Here is a 24,214-nt window from a genome sequence, read left to right as displayed (position 1 = left end):
AATACCTGACATTCATTTCTGACCTGTTTTGCGAAGTTTGCACATTTTAGGATGATCCACTCCTGTATATTCCACCAGCATCTAAACAAGTGCCTTAAGTCATTTTAGCGAAGCCGTTTCTGACTCCATGCCTCTTCGGTCTGCTTCTTCTAACCGCATGTCCTTTTAGACATGCATCTTCTGACACCATGTCCTTTTAGACACTCCACTTCTGACATCATGTCACTTGTTCATCTATAAACATAAAACAAGATGGCTTGGGATTTAATTCTGATGCTTTAATACACACAGGCACATCAGGATGGATAGCAGCATCATAAAATACAAACAAACTAGTTAACAAACAGTGCTTACATACATACATGCTCACATCTCAACAGCTAACTACAAAATGGCAGTCAGACTTGCAAGTACTCAGTATTTATACACTTATGCAAGCCATTGGATAGCTTCTTAAAGGTATATACACATATATTCATCTACAAATGTGTTGGGCACCATTAAGTCATTTGCCAGACAGAAGTATAAAATGAAATATCCTTTATTCCTTTTGCCCCACCCATGTGGACCCAGACAGTCCTCACATCCTTTTCTGTCTGTCCTGATATGAGCATTCAGGTCCTCCATTATCAACACCAACTCATTTTGTCTGTCTTTATCTAGTAGGTCATGCAGCTGTTTCCTGAATGCATTCTTTCCCTTGCCATCACAACCCTGATGTGGGGTATAAGCTAAGATTATGAATACTAAACTGCCCTATAGTTACACTGGATTTTTGATTGCTATGAGTATGTCATTACTTCTCATGATATCCCTCACCGTCTTCAAAAGACTGTCTCTCACCACAATTCCTATACCATTTCCAGCCTGTCCATCCTCTGATTAGTAGACTATGGATCTCAAGACAAATGACTTTGCTGCATTGCCCTTCCACCTTGTCTCCCAGATGTACAGGATGTACAGTTTCCTCCTTGCCATCATATTGTCAGCTACTTGATTTTGCATCCAGCTTTTATTTAATTGAGTTCTTCCAGGTAACCTAGGCTGGGCAAATGGACACTGGCTGCCCAGTATTTTATTGACCCAGGGCTGCTGAACCTTATGGCAGGCACACACCGGCCAAAAGTGGCATGTAGACCCCTCCCATCATTAGCATGATTCACTGGCATTGGTTAGAGTAGGCTAGGTCTTCAATGTACTTAGCAACAGCAAATATCCATATCTATTTTTGCCAATATTAGTCAATGTGACCAAATCACCTAGATCCTATTTCTTACCACCAAGTGTCTAGCCCTGACATGGCATGTAGTCTATGACCCATGTTCTCCTATCTAGAAGATACTGTCCATCACAACTGATGTGAATAGCCTACACAACTCTTCCCTTGATGGGCACCAGGCCAGAGTCAGCACTGCTGCTGACCGTGACTATTCAATTCTGAGTGAACTTCTGTTGACATACCTTTCATGTTTGACTAGGAAGGTTGTGCTTGAACCCAGTACTTTCTATCCTTGATGGTGGAAATCCCCAGCATGTTTTTGAGAGGTGAGAAGAACCCCAAAGATGTGGAGAAACTGTACAAAGTCCACAGAAGCTGTACTGCCTAGATGCAGCCTACAATGAAAGAAGAGGAAGAGCCCATTGTAGAAGAAGTAAGAACAGCACTAAGGAAAATGAAGTTAGGGAAAAGTAGTAGGCTCAGCTGAAGTTGTAGCAGATGTTGGGTGATATAGTGGATAAATGGCTCCTGAGGGTACTCATAGTAGTATGTAGAGAAATGTCTATCCCATATGACTGGAGAATTATCATACTAGTGCCAGTGTACAATAACAAAGGAGACATCCACAACTGTGGGCAGTACAGAGGTATATTCCTGTCACACTGCATGAAAGTTCTGGAAAGGGTGATTGATAAATGTATACACAGAACGGTAGAATGTAAGATGGGAGATGAGTAATTTGGATTCAGATCAGGATACAGCACAACTGACCTGATATTTGCAGTGAGGCAGAAAGTTGAGAAGAAGCTAGAGATAATGGAAAGAGTCCAACTGGGCATTCCTAGACTTGGAAAAAGCATATGACGAGGTCCCAAGAAAGCTGATTTAGGCAGTCCTGCAGTGGTTCAAAGTCCCAGAAACAGTGGTAGAATTAGTGCAGGCTATGTACAAGAACCCAATAACTGAAGTAAAAAGCAGTGTTCAGTCTCACTGAGGGGTTCCCAGTGGGAGTGAGTGCACACCAGGGTTCAGCTGTGAGCCCACTGCTATTCATATTGGTGATGGACAACATTAGCAAACAGGTCAGAGGAGACAGGTCAAAGTTTCTGTATGCAAACAATGTGGCATTACCGGCAGACTCTGAGCAGGACCCTCAGCAAAGGATAGGGGAATGGAATGCAAAGCCGTAGGCATATAGGATGAAGCTGAGTACAGATAAGACAGTGATAATAGCAGCAAATGGGGGAATCAGAAGAAGTTGAGAACTGGGAGAGAAGGGAAAATAGTAGAACAGGTTAACAGCTTCAGGTATCTGGGAAGGTGGTTGAGGAGAAGGGAAGTCTGAATGAGGAGGTCAAATCTAGAATCAGAGGGGCTGCAGGCAACTGGCACAGAGTGTCAGGGGTAGTGTATGACAGAAGAAAACCAAAGAAGATGAAAAGTAAGGTGTACAAAACAGTGATGCAACCAGTGCTATGGGCAGTAAAGGCAGAGCAGATGAGGATGTTAGGGATGATGGAGATGATGTGCCTGAGATGGGTAGTAGGATGCACACTGTGGGACATAAAAGAAGTAAGAACATCATTACAGAAGCCCAAGTAGCTCCAACTGTAGAAAAGGTCAAAGAGAACAGATTACTGTGGTTTGGGCACATGTGCAGAAAAGCAGAAGGCAATCTGGTGTAGAAGATTTGGGACAGACGGGAAGTAGGCATGAGGAAACTAGGACATCCAGCAAAGAGGTGAAGAAAACGCCAAATTGACAGCAAACCAAAAAAAAACTCAGCTTTAATCACTTTTAAACGCACAAAATAAGAACGTTTTTCGTCCTGCTAAAATAGCAGAACTTCTTCAGAAATCAGCGTTACAATGAATTACAACCTTATATAAACTTTTAACCATTTGGCGCCAAAATCAGCAACACAGTTGATATGTATTTAAAGCTATATAACTACCCTAACATTATTTCTATTAATTTAATTAAAATCTGAAAATTTTTTATATATATATATATATATATATATATATATATATATATATATATACACACTATAAATCAAATGGAGTAATGGATTGAAATAAAATGAATTAATTAAGCATGAGTCAATTTTAAAAATATTAAAAATATTCATCTATTAAAAACTCAAAAAAGACATTCATAAACAATCTCCTAAAACCCCATATTCTAGGTGATGTGTACACGTATCATCTTATACTTTACATAACTTCATACTACATCAGGAATGTCCTACGTTTACAACCAGTAGCAGCTTCTATTCATACAGCTTTATTCATATGAATTTATTATGAATTCTATTAAAAACTATATATATATATATATATATGATAATAATAATGAGTGATATATATATAACTACGTAAAAAATAATATAAAAAATATATATATATATATATATATATATATATATATATATATATATATGAAAGAATGTGTCACTATGTGAAAATAATAATGGTAAAATTAATATTTCAATTAGAATATTCCTTGAAATACCATGCGCCTATTCCAAAATACCAGTTTAATTGATGTATACAAATTTGGCGTTGACATCCAGCAAAGAGATGGATGAACTGTGTGAGAGAAAATCTTGTGACATTCAGGCTTGATTGTCAAAGAAGATAGGAGAGTGGCATTGAATTTAGAGTGATGACAGTTGACATGACACTGACCCCATGTAGAAAGTGGAGGTTGATGATGATAGAAGTCCACAAAGACAGTGAGTAGAGATCAGAAATGAACCCTGTATATTTGAGGCAAAGATGTTAGCCGTTATGCTAGCCATTTACATGAGAAATAGATATGGGCTAAAGTATAAAACATGATTATTTTTAACCTTATCTAAGATATTTAAAAAATGTCCATGTACCCCCTTGGTATCTTCTTTACCGCCTGATTAACACTATCAGGGCACAGACAAAGAAAAAAAAGAAATCTGCCTCTCAGTTGAGTCATAGTTTTGTTTAATCATCCTTGGTACAAAGAAAAAAGGTATTAAATTGTACCTACAGCAAATGTGATTGCCTGTGCAGAAAAGAAAAGTGAATAAAAAAAAGGTGAAAAGCTGAAGGTTACTGGAGGTAGCAAAGTTTTAAATAATTGTGCCAGCTGTTAGAAATATACAGAATTTCTTCTATATCCTTTCTCAGGAAAGGTGAACTCCAGCTTCATGTTTGATTGTTAAGTAATGCTCCTATTATGTCTTGTCCTCAATGGCAGGTATATCACCTGCCCTAAAGTCATGCCAGGATGAGGATGGGGATTCAGAAATCTTCATGATGGATGTGGAGAGAAACAAGTCAAGCTGCAGTATCATATAGTGCTTGTAATAGAGCTTTTACAGTAAGTCCTGAGAAAGTGTCAATATATTAGGTATATGACACAAGCGAGTATGTTGCACCCACCTACTCACTGTCTAGCAGCTGCCCATGTCACATGGCTACCACAAATCATGCTATGGACATTACCCTGACCCATCACTACTCCCTGTCCCTGAAAAGACACAAGCTGGCATTGTCTTGTCATTCCTTTTCTCTGTCATCAGCTACTCTGGTAGGTGGGCTGCTAGTCAAACTCTGGTCAACTGAGTCATAGTCAGTGTTCATCCACTGTGCTGTGGAGCTGAGTTATAAGTATACAGAATTTATGTAAATCACGGGACTAATAATTTGCAGTCATATTTGTCACTTCGTAAGTTCAGTTGTTCAGTCTACTGACATTCTCAGAGCTTCATTCATGTAACATTATCTTGGATATTTTTCGTTATGAAGGAAGTTAATGACTGACTTCTGAATTTAAGGGGGGATTGTACATAATATTGGAAGGACATGGTCTCATTTACTGTAGCCATCACATCACTTTCTTTTCTTGTTGTTTTTTTCTGTATTAGATTCCACAGAGTGGTGTTAACTCTGCCAGCAATGCATGCCAAGAGTAAACTCACAGATCAAGCATTGCCTTATTGACCAGACCAAGGTCACCTGTCACTAAATTGTAAGGAACAGAATATAATGACAGTTCCTGAATCCATGCTGAGAAGCTTAAGTTTTCTAAACCTTTCATTTTTCTGGTAATAAATGTTTGTACTTCTTTCATGTTCTTTGTGGTGGATTGTTCAAAAGCTATAAAAAACAAATATAAATCTCCAACATCATAGGTTCATAGGTGTGTACTAGGCTAATGGCCCTGGAGCCTTTACAAGCCTAGTCCATAGGATTACCCTGGCACCTGACCTTAGTTCCCTGGGCCTCTGTCAAGTAAAGCTACTGAGTGATCCCTGGGGTGAATTTTCTATTTCCCATCCACTCATCAAGATTTTTCTTGAAGAGGGCCAGTGAGGTGCTCTGCTTGACATGTATGGGAAGTCTATTCCATAGCATGGGCAGTCTCTCGGTTATGAACATGTCCCTCCAGCATGTTCTGTTGATTGTGGTAATGAAGCTGAGGTCTCTGGAGCATGGGCTGCGGAGGAATTGGGATTTCTTCAGATGTAGCATTTCTAACAGAGCTGGGTCAGACATGGCTTTGTAAGTCAAGCAGAGATCGCCTCTAAGTAGGCGATATGAGACAGAGAATAGCTGGAGTTTTTTTAGTCTGTCCATATAGGACAAATGTTTAAGGCCTAGGATCCTCTTTGTGAGGTACTTTTGCAGCCTCTCCAGTTGTTGCAGGTGTCTAGTGAGGTACATGCCAAATGGGGCATTGTACTCGATGATTTGCCTAATGAGGGAAGAGTAGAGGGAGACAATGACCTCTTTCTTCCTGGATGCAAAAACCTTAGTAATGAGATGTGCCACATAGAAGGACTTTCTGACCACAGTGGCAATGTGGTGGTCAAAAGAGAGGTTGCTGACAACCTGTGTTCCCAGATCTCTTATAACGCCTTCTGTGTTCAGTGGACTACCATCGATGTGGTAATTCATGGGAACTGGGTTTTTCCCAAAGAGGATGATGACACATTTTTTGACATTGAGCTTAAGGCCATGGTTCTGACACCAGTTGTTGGTCTCAGTGAGGCCTTTCTGTAGGATGTCAACATAATTCAGGGAGATAATAATAGCTGCCAACTTGCAATCTCTGCAAACTTTGTCAGCCAGAGTCCCTTCGTGTTGGCCTGGACTTCAGAGAAGTAGATACCAAACAGGAGAGGACCCAGGACCGAATCCTGTGGGACTCCAGTCGTGACTGGTCACCAGTCTGACTTGGAGTCAGTTACGTTCACACTGTGGGTTCTACCTGTGCACCAGTTTGCAACCCACCTAGTGATATAGGGGTTAATGCCTAGCTTAGTGAGTTTTTCTATGATTCCTGATTGGGGAATGGTATCAAATGCCTTGGCCAGATCAAGGTAGGTTGTATGAACCACCTTGCCTTTATCCACAGCTCTGGTGCCTGACTCAAAGAAGTTGACCAAGTTGAGCAGGCATGATCTACCCTTCACAAAACCAAACTGTGTGGGATCCAGAGTTTGGAGATTCCCTATATCCTTGTTTATTAGGTCCATGATGATGTGTTCCATAGCTTTGCATATCAGACTCATCAGGCTAATGGGGCGATAGTTCCCAGGGTCTGTAGTCACTCCTCCTTTGTGGAGAGGGCTGACTGTAGCAGTGCGTCATTCAGTAGGTACAAAGCCTGAAGTGAGGCTGTGATTGAACAGGGCACACAGGTGAGGTGCCAGTTCACTCTGTAGTTTATGTAGAACACAGCCAGGGATATTGTCAGGTCCTATAGAATCTGTATTCTTTTCCTTAGACAGTGCTATTTTAACCTGTGCAGTAGTAATACTGGGTGCCTGGCAATCTACTAGTATTATTACTGGTCCCTTGGGAGGGGGAGAGGGGTAAAGTTGGCACTGAATCTGTTGTCCAGTATATTGGCAATATCTGTTGGCTTGGTATAGGAGGCACCATTGTGCAGTAGCTTAGAGCAAATCTGGGTATTGCCGTGAAGATTCTTTAGATTACTATAGAAGGCCTTGTGGTTGTCTTTGCTATCTGCTGCAATTCTGTTTTCATAGCTAGCTTTAGAGGATTTGATGAGGGATCTCAACTTTTTGTTGAGGCCGATAAGGGAGTTTTTCCAGTCTTCGGACTTCACCTTATTCCGCATCAGTTTCTTCCTTCTGTTGTACAGTTTGTTTATGGCAGGGGACCATCAGATTGGTTTCCTTTTTTTTTGGAGGAGAGCATCTTGGTTCTATTGGGTATGGCGAGATCCATGCATTTGTGTACATGTCCATACAGTGCATTGGCGTATGATTCAGCAGTCATGCAACTGATCTTCATTTGCATGGTTGCAGTGAAGTTAGCCACCTCTTTTTTTAGGACCCCAAAGTTAGCTTTGGAGAAGTTTTTCATGGTGGTTACCTTTGCTGGGGGGGGGGGGTGGGAGGGATGTGGATTTCCAAGGTGATTAGTTTGTGGTGGGTTCTAACCAGGGAGGAGTTGACTATTGGTGTAGAGCAATGGTCGCATATGTTAATAATGACCAGGTCAAGGATGTTGCTACCTCTAGTGGGGGTAAGAACGAGCCGATCCAGGGCATTGGAATTAATGAATTCCAGGTAACATTGGGCAAGTGTATTGGTACATGAGTAGTTTTCCCAATTAATGAAGTTGAAGTCGCCCAGTATGAGAGTTTTAGGTTGGACCCTAATATTCTCCAGGGTGCTTAGGAACATGGAGTGTGAGTCTTGGGACATGGTTGGAGACCTATAGCAGGCTACGACCTGAATCGCTGTCTTACCCAATGTTAGCTGCACCTGAAGTATCTCAGATGCATTAGGCTGGGCTACAAGTCTGGAGGTGTGCGCATCCTTTATGAATATGGAAACACCACCGCCTTTGGAGCTTTGGTCCAGGTTCTGTGGCCGAAAGGTATGGAATGAGTTACAGCCTGGTAGTGCAGGGGTGCTTTCTGCTACCTTGAACCATGTCTCTGTTATGGCACAAATATCGATATTCTCCATTTTAAGGAGTGCTTTAAGCGAGTGCATTTTGAGATTTAGACTTCTAGTGTTGAGCAGCATGACCCTCAGATTGCCTCAAACATCTACTCTACACAGATATGCTAAAAGTCCTGTCCCTCTACTCAGTTTCATACAGATTCCTCAGAGGTGCCCTCTGTCTGGCATACAAAGCAATCTCAGACCCTGCCTTGATGGGACTGCTGCATATCTGCAAGTTAAGCTCCACTCAAGCAACCCATATGTCTGACCTCAACCTGGTCTGTGATATCAATAGGATTTGTTGGCGGTACAGATTTGTGTTCCAGAGACTCCTCTATCTGTGGAATCGGCTCCAGCTCCACGTCAAGCAGAGTACCTCATTATCCATTTTTAAGCACATCCTGGATAACTGGATGGGAAACAGAAAATACACCCCTGGGATTCCACCTGTGTCCCTGCTGGACAAGGGCTTTGGGTGCTGACTTGTCTAAACATGGGCTAAACTCTTGGCTAGGCTTATAAGGGCCTCAGGGCCAATAGGCTAGTAATCTGCTATGATCCTACGATCCACTACTCTCACTGGAAGAGATCATGCTAGAGGCAAGTGCAAAGGAGTTTACCGGTCAAGTAGTGGTGTCATGAGTGTGCGTGCATGCACTTATTTATATAACTGTGTGTGTAACTGTATGTAGACATATAAGTGGTTTCAGTTGAGTGCGCATGTGGTTCTGCGGCCGTGTGTGTGTGTGTGTGTGTGTGTGTGTGTGTAGGTTCTACCATATCTTCCCAACTCTTCTTAGACTAATGAGCACTGGCTGAAATAGGGGGGGGGGGGGTGGACAATATATACTAGGGACAAATTTTAAATATTACTTCATGGCAGCTAAAATGTACTCTATCTAACAATATATGAATCTAATAGAACAGATTATGCAGCAAGGAACTGCAAATGAAGAATCAGAAATAAGAAACTCTAATGTCTGACATTACTGAGTGACTTTATTTGTCCATGTTACGTACATGGTGATTAAAATGGGAAATCATGGAGGTTTTGTGGAATCAGGGGCAGTTCAGAGACATGTATGTGTGCTGTGTGTGTCTGTGTGTGTCTGCGTGTGTGTGCGTGTACATGTGTGTGTGTGTGTGTGTGTGTGTGTGTGTGTGTGTGTGTGTGTGTGTGTGTGTGTATTGGGGGGGTGCCAGCAGAGATTACCAGAGAAAAGTGCTTGTTAGTGCTTGTAGTAATCATAGAGTGATTCAGAGATATATAAATTAATTGATAATGAGGTCTTTCCTCAGTAAGACTAATGTGTTTCTGAAAATCTGGTTTCCACAGTCTTGCTCTTAGGCCTTTTTCACCACAGCCATATTGTTGGAGGCTGGGCCTGTTTCAGAATCCTGGCCCATTACTTGTTGAGTGTCAGAATGTGTTGAATTTACGTAACCTGCCACACAATCTGTAAAGGTTTTTTTAGGGAATTTTTTGAGGAATATTTTTATGTACTAAAAATTTACTAAATAATAATAAAATGTACGTGCAGAATGTGTATAATATATATATATATATATATATATATATATATATATATATATATATATATATATATATGTTTAGTTACTTTAACCTCAATTCTGCTTTGATTAGATTTATTGCATCTCACCAGAGATTTAAACAGTAAATTCAAAACACACATTTTTTCATGCAGCTATTACCATGTAGTATTGGTTTAATTCCCCCATTTACCATACTGGTGAATGCTTGTGTACACTCATGCACATACCTGCACACTTGTATACATTACTAGTTTAGTTCATCCACTGTTTTCTCTGTTTTGTGTGTGTGTGTGTGTGTGTGTGTGTGTGTGTGTGTGTGTGTGTGTGTGTGTGTGTGTGTGTGTGTGTGTGTTGCAAAGCACTGATTTTTGAGCTGTTATAACAGTTTTTATGCATACTAATACACATGAATGGATATTTACTAGATATTATTAGGCAGATGTATTTTAATATTTATAGTTTTTTTAGTTTGATTATGTTTATGGTTAAGATAGCTATGTGTTTTTTCAAAACAGTGTAAGAAACTTCTCTGTGTAGAAGATTTTCAGTTCATATATTTCTAGTTAATCACTGTATATTAATCAGATCAGACAATAGTAGTAGAAGTAGCGAACGTAAACTCGTCTTAAGTCAAAACAAAACAAAACAAAAAGTAATAATAGAAAATATATAATTGTACAGCATTACTAAGTATTCAAAAGTAGTCTAAGCAATGCAGGCAGCCTGTTTCCAGTCGAGAATCCTTTATTAAGTACACAGACAAGCGATCCAAGTAAAACAAAAATTGAGTAATAATTTCCTCACAAGCTTTCTAAATATATATATATACTTTTTATCAGGCATGGGAGTGGTTTATTGTGCTGTAAAACAAAATGTTATTGGTACACATGTTAAATTCACATCCCTTCCCCCATCAGTGTGACATTCGAGCTGGTCCTGCCCTACTTAGTAGCTGTCATAATAATAATATATAACCCTTATGTACTTTAAATAAAATTTATAATGATGTGGTACCTCTTATTTAATCAAATTATTAAGTAGATTATTAAGTCTGTGATTTTTATCCAAGACAATATACTACATGGCTGGAAATATATCAACCTTAGTTCATTTGGCAGTCAAAAAATATATATAAATATATGTATATACATTTTGCATGTAAAAATCAATTTCTATTTTCATAACCTATTGTTAACAAAGATCGCTTTCGTCCTTCTAGACTTCTTCAGGTCTGTGTACAAGAACCCTAAAAACCTGTATAATTAGTTAATATTGTTATTACACATCATTTTGAATAAAGTGGAAAAAAGAACCAGAAAAAAAAAAAGATAAAAAAATAAAAATAAGAAAAAATGTATGTATGATGATGGAAACAAAATATACGCTTAAATTTCAACTGATTTAAAATGGTATTTAAAACCAATTTGTAGAATAAAATAAAATAAAATACAATTAGTCATGTAAACAATGTGGCAATTTTCTAAGTTCCAGTGCACTTTTAATTGAACAGTGGTAGTTTAGTCCAGGCTTCCTAAAAGAGTTCAGCTTTAACTGCCACATTTAGTGGGTTGTTTTGAGACTTCGGGGATACCAAGGAGATTACTTGTTTTTTTCTATGTGCTTTTTCCTGATTTTAGTTCTTGTCACAGATATAATGAAGGCTTTATTGCATTAGTTAGCCGAAAGCGATTTTAATTTTTATGTATATCTTTTTATGTATATGTTATACTTTTCTTAATACCTGATCTTAGAATGTGGGTTGAAAGTAGATAGGTAGTGTTTTCCTTAACTAGGATTAGTTTGATCTAATCAGTAGTAGTGTGTGGGGGTGGGTATTTGCTGTTCTAAAATGCACTTTTACAGCCCTGTTTATATTGTTGGCCATGAACAGGTTGGTTTAAAATTAAACAATATGTATATTGTCCACACCTACTTCTAAGTTTATAAAAGCTGATATGTTTACCATTTTTTAAATATTTCTGATTTTTTTGTTACTCTGGATCGCTTGTTTGTGATGAATAAAGGCTCGTTGCTTTGGAACACTACCTGGGTTTCATGATTTTTGGAAATTATTGTGACTGAGCTCATTAACACTGTTTCGCTTCACAAGAATCCTTTCATGCCTAAGAAGAATTCAGCTGTTTTCTGAGCTAATATCATAATTGTACTGCATGGATGTTCATAGGCAACTCATATTCCATGTGGATAGAACTAAATTATTCATAAAAGACTTCCAGTTATTCATGTGTTTTTCTAACAGAGAAAAAATCAGTTGCATCTAAAATAGCACTAGCCAGTTGGTATACTGCCTGCACTACATTATGTTACGAAAAGAACAGTAGGCCTTTGCATTCTACTAGGTTAGTATTTGTCTCCCATTCCATTTGTTGTATTGCCACCTTGGGTGATAATAGTACAAAGCAATACTCTGCATCAATGACCGGGTCTACGTCTTCCTTGGGGCCACAGTAACTACAACTATGCTGCCACAAGGAATACTACCAATGAAGATAAGCTTGGGATTCTGTTGGGGTGGGAGGGTGGCCTAATGGTTAAGGTGTTTGCCTTACAAACACAAGGTGCAGAGTTTGAGTCTCACAAGGGATAATTGGCTAGGCTTAAAATGGCTCGCAAGGGCAGTTAGCTTAGTACTAATCTATGAATCTATGAACATGTAGTTATCAAGGATGGATATTACAAAAGTTGTGTACTTCATATAATGATAGGTTTGAATGAGCAGATGCAGTCTTGTTATCATACCCACCCACATTTCCTCCCCTCTCAATGGACCAGCCTATTGGTCTGGTTTAATGCTTTTGTCATGTCCACTTTGCCTAGCATACCAAAGCTGTAGAGAGGAAGGTCTGCATGTAAAGCATTATGGGTAAAGGCAAAGCCGGCCATAGGCATAGGCCAACCAGGCGGCTGCATAGGGCACGGCTCTAGCAGGGGTGCTTTTCCAGTATTTATTTGTTTATTTTTTTTTTTTTTTTTTTAGCAAAGAACTTGTTTCAATGTGTTGAGTGAATACAGGAAAAAAGAAAAGTAAGACAAACTGTGAGAAAAAAGGAAGAAGAAAGTAATTTGGATGGTGTAGGTAAACCAGTATGAGAGCACCTGGTGGTGTGGTGGGGAGCTCTGTGGTGCCCTTTTGCCTAGAGCACCAGTTGACTAAAGGCCAGCCCTGGGTAAAGGGAAGGACTTTTGTCATATGAGAAGTTAAGATGTCAAGATAAAACCTTACATAGTTAGAGTTGCAGATAATGAAAATGGATCTGGTTATCTAGCCCTGTTAGTATGGAAAGTAGATAACTGTGGGTCATTATTACTGGTTTAAATATCGGTTTTTCAAATAAATATACCCCTGCAGTTAAAGTCATTAGCTGTTTGAAACTGTGTGTTTTTATAGTGCTTGCCTTTAATGTTAAAGTGTTGAACAGCTTTATTAAGTTCATTGAGACATTCAAGGAAAAATAGATAATAGAAAATATGTCCATTACAGTTATGCATTGCTTCATCTGGTACAAAACAGACACTTTAGAAAATGCTGAGCCCTGTATTAATACTATCATCCTAGTCAGATCCAGAGCACAGATTGATGAAAGCACTGACTGTGACCCACACAATCTGTGTTTGGTTAGCAGGCTGGGTGCTGGAGGAAAGATGAGGGATGTGTTGGTGCTACATCTAGGGTAATGGCTTCTGATGTACACCAAAAACCAATGCCAAAGGCATTAGCTGGTAAAAATGGAAGGCTGGGCTGTTAATGAGCATGTCACCAGGCTGGGGGACAGCTCCCTCAGAATGCTCTTTGCGCATCCATCTCTACACATATCAGATAGCGCATCAGGAACTAGGGATCATTAAAAAAATTAGCCTTCTACTATATGATGGTCTGTGCATGCAGTCCTCCCCCCTAGTCATGGGGATATTCATGGTCCTGTAGCAATGAGTATTTCCTTTCTGAAAAGTTTATTTGGGGTACATACCAATATGGAGTGGCTACAGTAGAAAACAGAGAATTTGGGTGTGTCAGAATCAGAAGTCATTAGTTGAATGAACTGAAAAAACAAAACAAAAAAAAAAAAAGATAATTTCAAGTGTACATTGAAACATACCTCACTGTGCTGTGTTTTTAACAGAGGAACTGTTAGTCAGCTCTACAGTGCACAGGCATAAAGCCGTGACAGTGATCAAGACACCCCAGACTTGTTTTGTGGTGCAAACTCTGGAGGAGTAATGATGGGGTATATGCCTGCTTACCCTTTCAGGGGGGAGGGTGGGAGTGTGCCCAGTGTCACAATTTTTTTGTCTAAAATTCTGAGATGAAACAACTAGACGGGGTTTTCATTAAGGGTAGCAGGGGTTGTCGTTGTGGGTAGAATGATTGAGAAGGGTGTCATCATGGATGTAGGCCATGCTTAGAATGATTGAGAAGGGTGTCGTCATGGATGTAGGTCATGCTTAGAATGACTGAGAAGGGTGTCGTCCTGGATGTAGGTCATGCTTAGAATGATTGAGAAGGGTGTTGTCATGGATATAATTCCTTTAAAACCATTTTCTTTTGTATTAAAGTCACACTTTTATGGTATCTGTCATAGATACAACAAATATTGATGATACCACTTAAAATCAAGTTTTCTTTGCAGTTTTGTTTCTAAAATTCTGAGATGAGACAACTAGCACAACACATCTGAAAATGTTGGGAATGAAGGATAAAACCTTTTTAAATACTTTATAAACATTGATTATATATCAGTCCAGTATTTCTACAAATGTATGGCAAGCAATAAGACAAACTGTACTTATAGGTAACACCTTCCAGAGTGCTTATCCTGTTTAATTTCTATTATTTTATCATGTTTCTATAACAGTATCAATGCGTTATCATACAATCAGATTACTCAACCCTTGCAAATAAGTCAGTGGTTGTTTTGTAAATATCAATAAATACTGTAATAAGTATAGCAATGTTTAATAACTACTGTTTCTCTTTTTATTTTCAGCAAGACAGAAGCAAAAAGTAGTAAGTAGCCTCCTGTTATGTTTTATTTAAATTTAATTTTGATTGGCCTTGTTTTAATGTGCTGTTTTGTAATTGCAGACAGAACATATACCTCCTTATGATGTTGTACCATCCATGAGGCCAGTTGTACTGGTAGGCCCGTCCCTCAAAGGCTATGAGGTAAAGATATGTATTTATAGTTTTTACTATTTCAGTGTTGTTTATTCTCTGTTAGATGGCATTAAACATTTTGTCATTGTTACAAACTTTAAAATTACTGAATAATAATAATACACTTATATGACCACAGTCTCTGTCCAGAATGTATGTTAATTGTGTGAACCAAATATGTTCTAAAGACATGCATCTGGGGTATGTCTCCCCGGGCCTTCACTGAAAATAGGCTCTGTCTTAGTCGGACTTTCCCGGTCAACAAATTTTAAAATAAAAAAAAAATTAATAATGCTTTGTCAGAGAGAACACAAATTCAGTACCCAGTATAACTGGAAAAGAGTGGCCAACTCAATGGGTAAAAATGATGACCCTGACTGCCACCCAGATAACCTGGATACAAGAAGTGAATGGCGAACACTAGCTAAGCCATTCTGGAGGAAGACTGACAGTCTGGTTTGCAGAACTGCTGGAAATTTCTGATGAAAGGAAGGTAGAGTATACATCAGGATTGGATGGAGGATGTGGCTGAGTATCAGATAAGGCCATACATGCACGGCAGCTCCATGAGTACATCCATGGAAGCTTGCACATACATTAAGGAAAGCAGAGGGGGCCAAGCAAGTCAGCCACAAAGGGGAGCGATAGGCTTGGCATACAAACAAAACTCCCTGCACTGTATGATAACCTACTGGACATCTAGTCTTACTCCTTTAGCCTGGACAAAGGTGCAGTTGCTGGAAGGAGGAGGGGGTCTTCAGGGTGATGTGGAGTACTAAGAACCTATATTTATGTTTAAGCTCATTTCACTGCACTTCATACAGTCTTGCAAAAAAGCAGGAATTACAGTGTTATAGCAAATTAAAGGCAAAATAAATTGCAGTGAAATCAGCATAAACATAAATGAGATTTTCCCTGTATTGAAGAAAAATCATAAAGTTTAATTAAGGTTCTCCAGCAGTACATTTGTGAGATTTTGTCAAAATCCATGGAGGCATCACAGTACATCATCTAGCACTGCCATTCCACTTGTTTAAATTCTGATTTACTGACTGACAAAGCCTAATGTTCACCTTTTTGTAACAGGATAAGGCTTGTAATCAGAGCTTCATGGGACAGATTATCCAAGAAACATTTTAACTGTAGGCCGGATTCGTGGAGGTTATCACAATATGTACACTGCGTGTACACTTAGTGTAACTTTTCTGAGTGAACAGACAGCACATGCATTCTATATCACATTATCGGACAATGACAAGAGTGAATTTCATCGAACAGATAATGTCGAAATCACAAAAATGCGAACACACAGAACAGCACATTTTTTCCCAGGGAAAAAATTCACTGCTCCTAAAAAAAAAAAAAAAAAAAAAGTTTAAACAAAAGTCTTTACATAACTATAGAAGGACTTGTGGTTGTCTTTACTATCTGCTGCAATTCTGTTTTCATAGCTAGCTTTAGAAGATTTGATGAGGGGTCTCAACTTTGTGTTGAGGCTGATAAGGGAGTTTTTCCAGTCTTGGGACTTCACCTTATTCCGCATCAGTTTCCTCCTTCTGTTTTAGAGTTTGTTTATGGCAGGGGACCATCAGATTGGCTTCCTTTTTTTGGAGGAGAGCGTCATGGTTCTATTGGGTATGGCAAGATCCATGCATTTGTGTACGTGTTTGTACAGTGCATTGATGTATGATTTGTCGGTCATGCAACTATTCTCCATTCTTTTATTCTAGCAACTTTCTAAGGTTACAAAAGCAATAGTTAAAATTTGTCCCTATTTTTGAACCTTTGTCCCCTGTTATTTTTGGCTTTGTCCCAATTTTTTGTGCTTAGAGGTTGAGAGCTATGGGTTCAATAGGATGGTGATGAGTCTGCATATAGATGGGAGGTTGAGCAGCTGGCCCTTTGGTGTAGTCAGAATAATCTGGAACTGAACACTTTTAAAACTGTGGAGATGACAGTGGACTTTATGAGTGGTATATCCCCTCTCTTTATATTTAATACTGCTGTGTCAGTTGTGGAATCCTTCAAGTTTTTGGGATATATAATCTCCCAGGACTTGAAGTGGGAGACCAATGTAGGGTCCATCATAAAAAAGGCACAACAGCAAATGTACTTTCTGTGACAGGTGAAGAAGTTCAACCTCCCACAGGAACTGCTGGCTCAATTCTATATAGCAGCCATTGAGTCTGTTCTGTGATCATCTATAACAATGTGGTTTGGAACTCTGTCTACACACCACAAAAATAGATTACATCAAATAGTCAGGTCTGCTGAAAATATCATTAGTACTAGTTTGCCCTCCTTAATGGACCTGTACTATTCCAGAGCCATGAAATGGGCAGGTAAAAATCATCACTGCCCCTTCACATCCATCCCACAATCTTTTTGAACTATTACCATCAGCCAGGTGTTATAGATTAATATGCACCAAAACAAGCAGATATAAGAACATTTATTCCACAGGCCATTAAGTTCATAAATGGTTGTCAGCTTATTAGGCTGGGTATTCTTTTTCCCAAGCCTCCGAGAGTTGTACAGTATTGTTTACTTATTGTTAAAACTTGTTTCTTTCAGAGTTTATTTCAGTATTTCTTGCGCTGAGTAGACTTTGCACTTTGTTAGTATACACATATGTATATTCACATTTTTTGTCTTGTTAATAGCTGTATGTATGTCATTTATATAATTTATACTTGCAGAGTCATTGAAACCAGAATCAAATTCATAGGTTCATAGGTTCATAGGTTGGTACTAGGCTATCGGCCCTAAGGCCTATGCAAGCCTAGCCATAACAATTCCCTGGAAATTTTTTCCCACAATATTTACTTCTCTGGGCCCCTGTCTAGCAGGGCGACTGACATGATCCCCGGGGTGAATTTCCTATCTGTCATCCAATCGTCAAGGTTCCTTTTGAAGAAGGCCAATGAGGTGCTCTGCTTGACATGTATGGGCAGTCTCTGGGTCAGGAACCTATCCCTCCAGCATGTTTTGTTCATTGTGATGATAAGGTGTAGATCCCTGGAGCGTGTGGCTCTGAGTGATTGGGATTTCTTTAAGTGGAGCATGTCTAACAGCTCAGGGTTTGACATGGCCTTGTATGTTAAGCAGAGATCGCCTCTGAGTAGACGATATGCCACAGAGTATAGCTGGAGTTTTTTTAGACGGTCAGCATATGGCATCTGCTTTAGGCCTGTGATTCTTTTAGTGAGGTATTTCTGTGGCCTTTCCAGCTGTTGCAGATGTCTTGTGAGGTACATACCAAATGGGGCATTATACTCTATAATGGGGCTAATGAGGGATGAGTACAGTGGGACAATGACCTCCTTTTTCTGGATGAAAAGCCCTTAATGATGAGGTGTGCCACGTAGAAGGATTTCCTGACTGTTGTGGCGATGTGGTTATCGAAAGTGAGACCACTGTCCACTTGTGTCCCTAAGTCTCTCATCACACTTTCAATGTTTAGTGTCCTGCCACCTATGTGGTAGTTTATGGGTACATGTTTTTTTCCAAAGGGGATGACTATACATTTCTTGGCATTAAGCTTGAGCCCATGGCTCTGGCACCAGGCATCTGTTTCTGTAAGGCCCTTTTGTAGAATATCCACATCATTTTGGGATTCAATAATGGCTCCCAGTTTGCAGTCATCTGCAAACTTTGTTAGCCAGAGTCCCTTAGTGTTGGCCTGTACTTCAGAGAAGTAGATGCCAAACAAGAGTGGTCCCAGGACTGAAGCGTGAGGTCCTCCACTTGTCACTTGTCTGGAGCTGGATTTGGAGTCGGCTACTTTTACAGTCTGGGTTCTGTCAGTAAGCCAGTTGGCAACCCATCGAGTGACGTAGGGATTTATGCCCTGCTTAGTACGTTTATCTATGATTCCAGAGTGGGGGATGGTGTCGAAGGCCTTGGCGAGGTCCAGATAGGCCGTGTGGACCTCCTTACCCTTGTCCACAGCTCTGGAGACCGATTCGAAGAAGTCAGTCAGATTCAGGAGACAAGATCGGCCCTTCACAAACCCAAACTGGGTGGGGTCCAGTGTCTGGAGGTTGCCATTGTCTTTATTTATAAGTACCATGATAATGCGTTCCATGCCCTTGCAGATCAGGCTCGTCAGACTGATGGGACGGTAGTTCCTGGGATCCAAGGTGGATCCTCCCTTGTGGAGCGGGATAACTGTAGCTGTGCGCCACTCAGTGGGCACGAAGCCTGAGGTGAGGCTATGATTAAACATGACACTTAGGTAGGGTGCCAGTTCATTTTGTAGTTCATGTAGTACACAGCCTGGGATGTCATTTGGTCCCATGGATGCTGTATTCTTATCTTTGGAGAGTGCTGTTTCTACCTGTGTGGCTGTGTTTATTGGAATTTGGCAATCTTTTGATATTGAGATGGGCCCTTTAGGGGGTGAGAGGGGAGTGAAGTTGGCACTAAATTGATCTGCCAGGATATTGGCAATATCCTTGGGATCAGTATATTTAATGCCATTCTGTTGTAGCTCAGAGCAGATCTGAGCATTGCCATTTAGATTCTTGACATAACTATAGAATGCCTTGTGGCTGTCTTTGGAATCTTTGGCAATTTTATTTTCGTAACTAGCTTTTGAGGATTTTATGAGGGATCTCAGCTTCTTACTGAGGCTGGTGAGGGAGTTTTTTGCATCCTGGGATTTTCCTCTTTTCTGCAACAGTTTCTTCCTTCTGTTGTATAGTTTGTTTATAGCAGGGGACCACCAGATTGGCTTCCTTTTTTGGAGAAGAGCATCTTGGTTCTATTTGGGATGGCACGATTCATGCATGAGTGGATGTGCTCGTACAGTGCCTTAGTGTAGGATTCTGCAGTCGAACTTCCAGATCCCGTCTGCGTGGGTGTTGTGAAGTTTGTCACTAATGACTTCAGTAGCATGAAGTTGGCTTTGGAGAATTTTTTTATGGGGGTTTCCTTACTGGGGGGTGGGGGTGGGATGTGGATGTCAAGGGTGATTTGCTTATGGTCAGACCTGACCAGTGAGGGGGTGACCACTGGTGTGGAGCATCTATCTCCCATGTTGGTAATGACCAGGTCTAGGATATTGGAGCCCCTGGTGGGACAATGGATTAGTTGATCCAGGGCATTGGAATTTATGAATTCCAAGAACCGTTGGGAAAAGGAGTTGGTACCCGAGTAGTTTTCCCAATTAATGGCAGGGTAGTTGAAATCACCTAGTATTAGGGTGTTTGGTTGTATCTTAATATTTTCCAGTATGTTTAGGAAGGTGTAGTGAGAATCTTGGGGTATGGTGGGAATCTGTAGCAAGCTACAATTTGGATTGCAGTCTTACCTAGTGTTAGTTGCACCTGGAGAATTTCAGATGCATTGTGTTGGGCAACTAGCCTGGAGGTGTGAATATCCTTGGTGAATATGGACACTCCTCCACCTTTAGTGTTTCGGTCTTGGTTTTGTGGCCGAAAAGTGTGGTAAGAATTGTAGCCTGGTATTGCAGGGGTGCTCTCTGGAGCCTTGAACCAGGTCTCAGTCACTGGACAGATATCGATGTTCTCCATTTTTAGGAGTGCCTCGAGAGAGTGCATTTTGAGGTTTAGACTTCTAGCATTGAGTAGCATTACCTTCAGATTTTGCATGCTTGTATCTGTTACGGTGGTGGTTTTATCCTTTGAACCTTGCCTAAAAAAGGCACTATAGGGGTGGCAAGAGCTTTAGCCAGTAACCTGAATCCCAGGGGTGACAGGTGCAGACCATCTCTGGCAAAGCATCGTGGTTTGTTGATCATGTCTTCCCATTCAGACAAATACTGGATCCCCTTTGAATGACACCAGAAGCTTAGCCAATTGTTGAAGTCAATCATATTTTCCTTATACTGTGGTATCATTCTGGGCGAAGGCAGGATGCTACTCAGGGCTAGGGTCATACCTGCCTGGGTCACATGATCCAAGAGCTCTTCCATGTCTCTTTTCATGTAGTCCAGGGAGGTACGTCTCAAGTCATTTACTCCAGCATGGACAGTGACAGAGTTGTATCTGTACTTGTTGTGGAGTGACTTGAGTGCATGCGTTATGTGGCAGATCCTGGCACCCTGACAGGCAGCTGACTGTAATTTTCTCCTTGTTCAGCCTGGTGAGTGGGACATCAGTGTGCCTGACTATAGAGTCACCTATGACTAAAGTGTTGGGTACATTGTCTTGCTTTGGGGCTATTGTTGGGTGGCACACTGGTGTTGTGAGCTATGTCACTTTGGTTGTGACTGGTGTTTGTTTGCATTTCGGCTTCGGAGGTCCTTGTTGCTTGGGCAGGTTAATGTTAAGGGCCTCCGCATATGTGGGTTTAGTGTTGCTATGTGTGGGAGTTGATGGTGTGGGTTTTGAAGGGCTATGAGTTGCTAGAGGTGTAATGCAGGTGTTAGCCTTCTTCTCTTGACTGTCTAGCACAGTGTTGACCGGAGAGAGCTTTGCTTCCAGTTTGGCTATGTAAGTTCATCTCTCGCATTTATTCATTGCTAATAAATATTATTCTGATACATCAAAATGTACTTAACCTGAGATTAGATTATGTATTACCAATTACAACCACACTTTATAAATATAATTCACACTTCCCACAAACCACAGAAAATAAATTCCTCATATTTATTTATATGTCGCGGCACACTGAATACCACTGCCTTACAACTGAAAAGGCCAAACAGTTAACAGCTGCTGTAAGAGCAACAATTCTGCTCAGTACCCTCACCCTCAAGTTACTAAATAAAAATTACTGCCCCCCTTAAAACAGTACTGATGATGTACAAGCTATGAATTACAAAATCATGACATCGCTCATTTTCAGAGACCAAATTACATATTAGCTTCCACTAATTTAGTAATCTAAACTTGGATCAGAACTATGGAAAAAGTTGCCTGTAATTAAATACTCTAGATAATCTGTCACTTTTTAGGAAAAAAAAATAATAACACATCAGTATAAATAAGCTACATATGACTGTTGTAGAGGTACATGCAAATTTTTTAAAGTTTAAATCGGTGCTATTTTTCATGCCATTTCTTGGACAATGTCACAGTAAGACATCATTTACTCTGTTACAGGTAAAAAATTTGTGTAGCTCTGTATACTTGTATACCACTATGATATAACACAGGGCTAACATTCAGCAGTAGTATAGCTAGGGAGGGAGGAATGGGGCAGCTGTCCCTGAGCACAGAGTACTAGGGGCACAACTGGTCGATCTTAATCAGGCTTCAATGCATATTGGCATTTAGAGATAAATGTTGGTACTGCATTTGTGGTCAAAACATAGTACTGTAGCATTCCGTGTGTGGTATAAACTGTAACATGTAGCAAGCAGTTGCTACAGTTTAAAAGAAGAAAGTAACTTTTTCCTCCTGAGGGCTTTAGCTTAATTAGTGTTTGGAGGTGTGCCAGATGGGGGGATGGCACTGGGTGCAAAAACAGCTAGTTAGCTAGTTACACATCTGCTATTGAATGATCCTTGACCTCTTTGTGATAGACTGGGGCTGTCTCAATTTTTATTTTTTGCTCTTATCTGATGGAAAGATGTTATGGTTTATAGTTTCTGTCACTTGCATTTAGTGGCTATTAACCATAATAACGTTAATATATATTATTATTATTCACCCCTAACACATCCCCGTAATGGACATGCTGATGATAGCTGTACCTCAGGTTTGTATTCTAGCAGTATCACTGTACATACCTATGATATAATTTTATGGAGTAATCTTATGAATGTAAACCAAGAACAACGAGCAAGTAATCCACTGTGGGCAGGTCTGTGGTAAACAAATAATAGAATTCCAAGTGAATGCAGTATCCACAGAACCAAACACGGCTGCAATAAAAACTTTAATGAATAAACACAAGTAAAATAAAATAAGTTAAAAGGTGAGCGCTTCCATGCTCCACTGAGCAGGTCTGAAGAAGTGCTCAGTGGAGCATGAAAGCACTCATCTTTTAACTTATTTTATTTTATTTTACTTGTGTTTATTCATTAAGAAATGTGGGTAGGTAGTCACTCAGACCATCAGGAAGTCAACCTGATTGGAATGAGTGAGAGGAGTTATTTAGTAATATCCAATCCGAGGTTGATTGTTTTTAGTAGCTTTATCTATTCGGGTAAGTTCTTGAACAGTTTGTGTAAAATTATGCAAGTTTATGAGATGGATGGGGTGATCTATATCACATGCAAGCCAGTCTAAATTAAAATCACCCAGTATGAATGTCTCCTGACTACAGGTACTACTTGCACAGTGCAATAAATGTTCTATAGTTGGGGCATTCTTTCCAGGTGGGATATAGCAGTCAATTATATTAAGTGTTTTTCTTGAATTTATAGTTAGTATGGTATAGATGATTTCTGCACACTCAAGTGGTGGGGTTTTGCAGTCAAGAAAAGTTAAAGTGAGATGGTCTTTAAAGAAGATAGCAACTCCACCTCTTCTTTTGTTGAGTCTGTACACCCACAGTATGGAGTAACCTGGGGGTAGTATTTCATCATCTTTTGTACTTGGTTTTAGCCATGTTTCAGTGATTATTACTATGTCTGGGGAGTATGTGGCTAGAGTGGCATGGAGAATGTCTAATTTGTTGGCTATACTTCTAATATTAATGTTCATTAGCAATAGGTCTGATTTTTTTTCTGTTTACGATTGGATGTGTATGGGTGTTTAGACTAGAGTGACTAGGAGGGTTGGTGTTATCTAAGAGTGGTCCAGGGTTTGGGTGGATGTCAACTCTAAGCAATAGCCTAGAGGTAATGTTGGTAAGTAATTTCAATTGTTTGATAAGCTCATTGTTGAATAACTGAGGGTTATAGTGACTATCTGTAGTAAATATTATTTTACTTGGAAAATATTGGAGACTAGTAATATTGACAAGTGTAGGAGACATAATGAGATATGTACATGGAGTAGTATGATAAGGTGGGTTAGTGGCATGATTAAATGTGGGTGTCTGGAATGTGTTGTGGTGATAAATAGTGAGGTGAGACAGTAATATGAGTGTAGTAAGAAGTGATAGGTGAAGCTTGAGCATGTTTTAATTCTAGGAGGTGTAACTAGGATAACAGGAAGTGTGTATAATTGGATGGACAGAGTGAGGGAATGTCAGCCTAGTGAATAAGAGTAGAAGCACTGGGGTGGGTAGGATATGGGGGCAGGGATAGGGGAGTGGCGTGAGCCCAAAGGGTGAATGACGTGAGCGGAGCAAGCCCCAGCAGAAGGGAGTCCAAAAAACAAACAATCAGGAGCCATGAAATGTAAGTAAGACTATACACTATGAGCTTTTAATCTTA

General features: G+C 40.0%; 1 protein-coding gene across 1 annotated transcript in view; it reads left to right on the top strand.

The window, feature by feature from the left end:
* CACNB4 (calcium voltage-gated channel auxiliary subunit beta 4) overlaps window positions 1-24,214 on the top strand; it is a 509,529-nt gene that overhangs the window by 235,319 nt on the left and 249,996 nt on the right. The window contains exons 6-7 of the mRNA XM_044073655.1: window positions 14,747-14,766; window positions 14,845-14,925. Of these exons, the coding sequence (XP_043929590.1) occupies window positions 14,747-14,766; window positions 14,845-14,925 (101 nt within the window). The remainder of the gene's footprint in view (window positions 1-14,746; window positions 14,767-14,844; window positions 14,926-24,214) is intronic.

Source organism: Protopterus annectens, chromosome 6.part0, assembly GCF_019279795.1.
Source record: "Protopterus annectens isolate FY-2018-M chromosome 6.part0, PAN1.0, whole genome shotgun sequence".
NCBI classification, from domain to species: domain Eukaryota; kingdom Metazoa; phylum Chordata; order Ceratodontiformes; family Protopteridae; genus Protopterus; species Protopterus annectens.
Note: the sequence above shows the minus strand (reverse complement) of the source record. Positions and strands in the feature narration are given on the sequence as shown.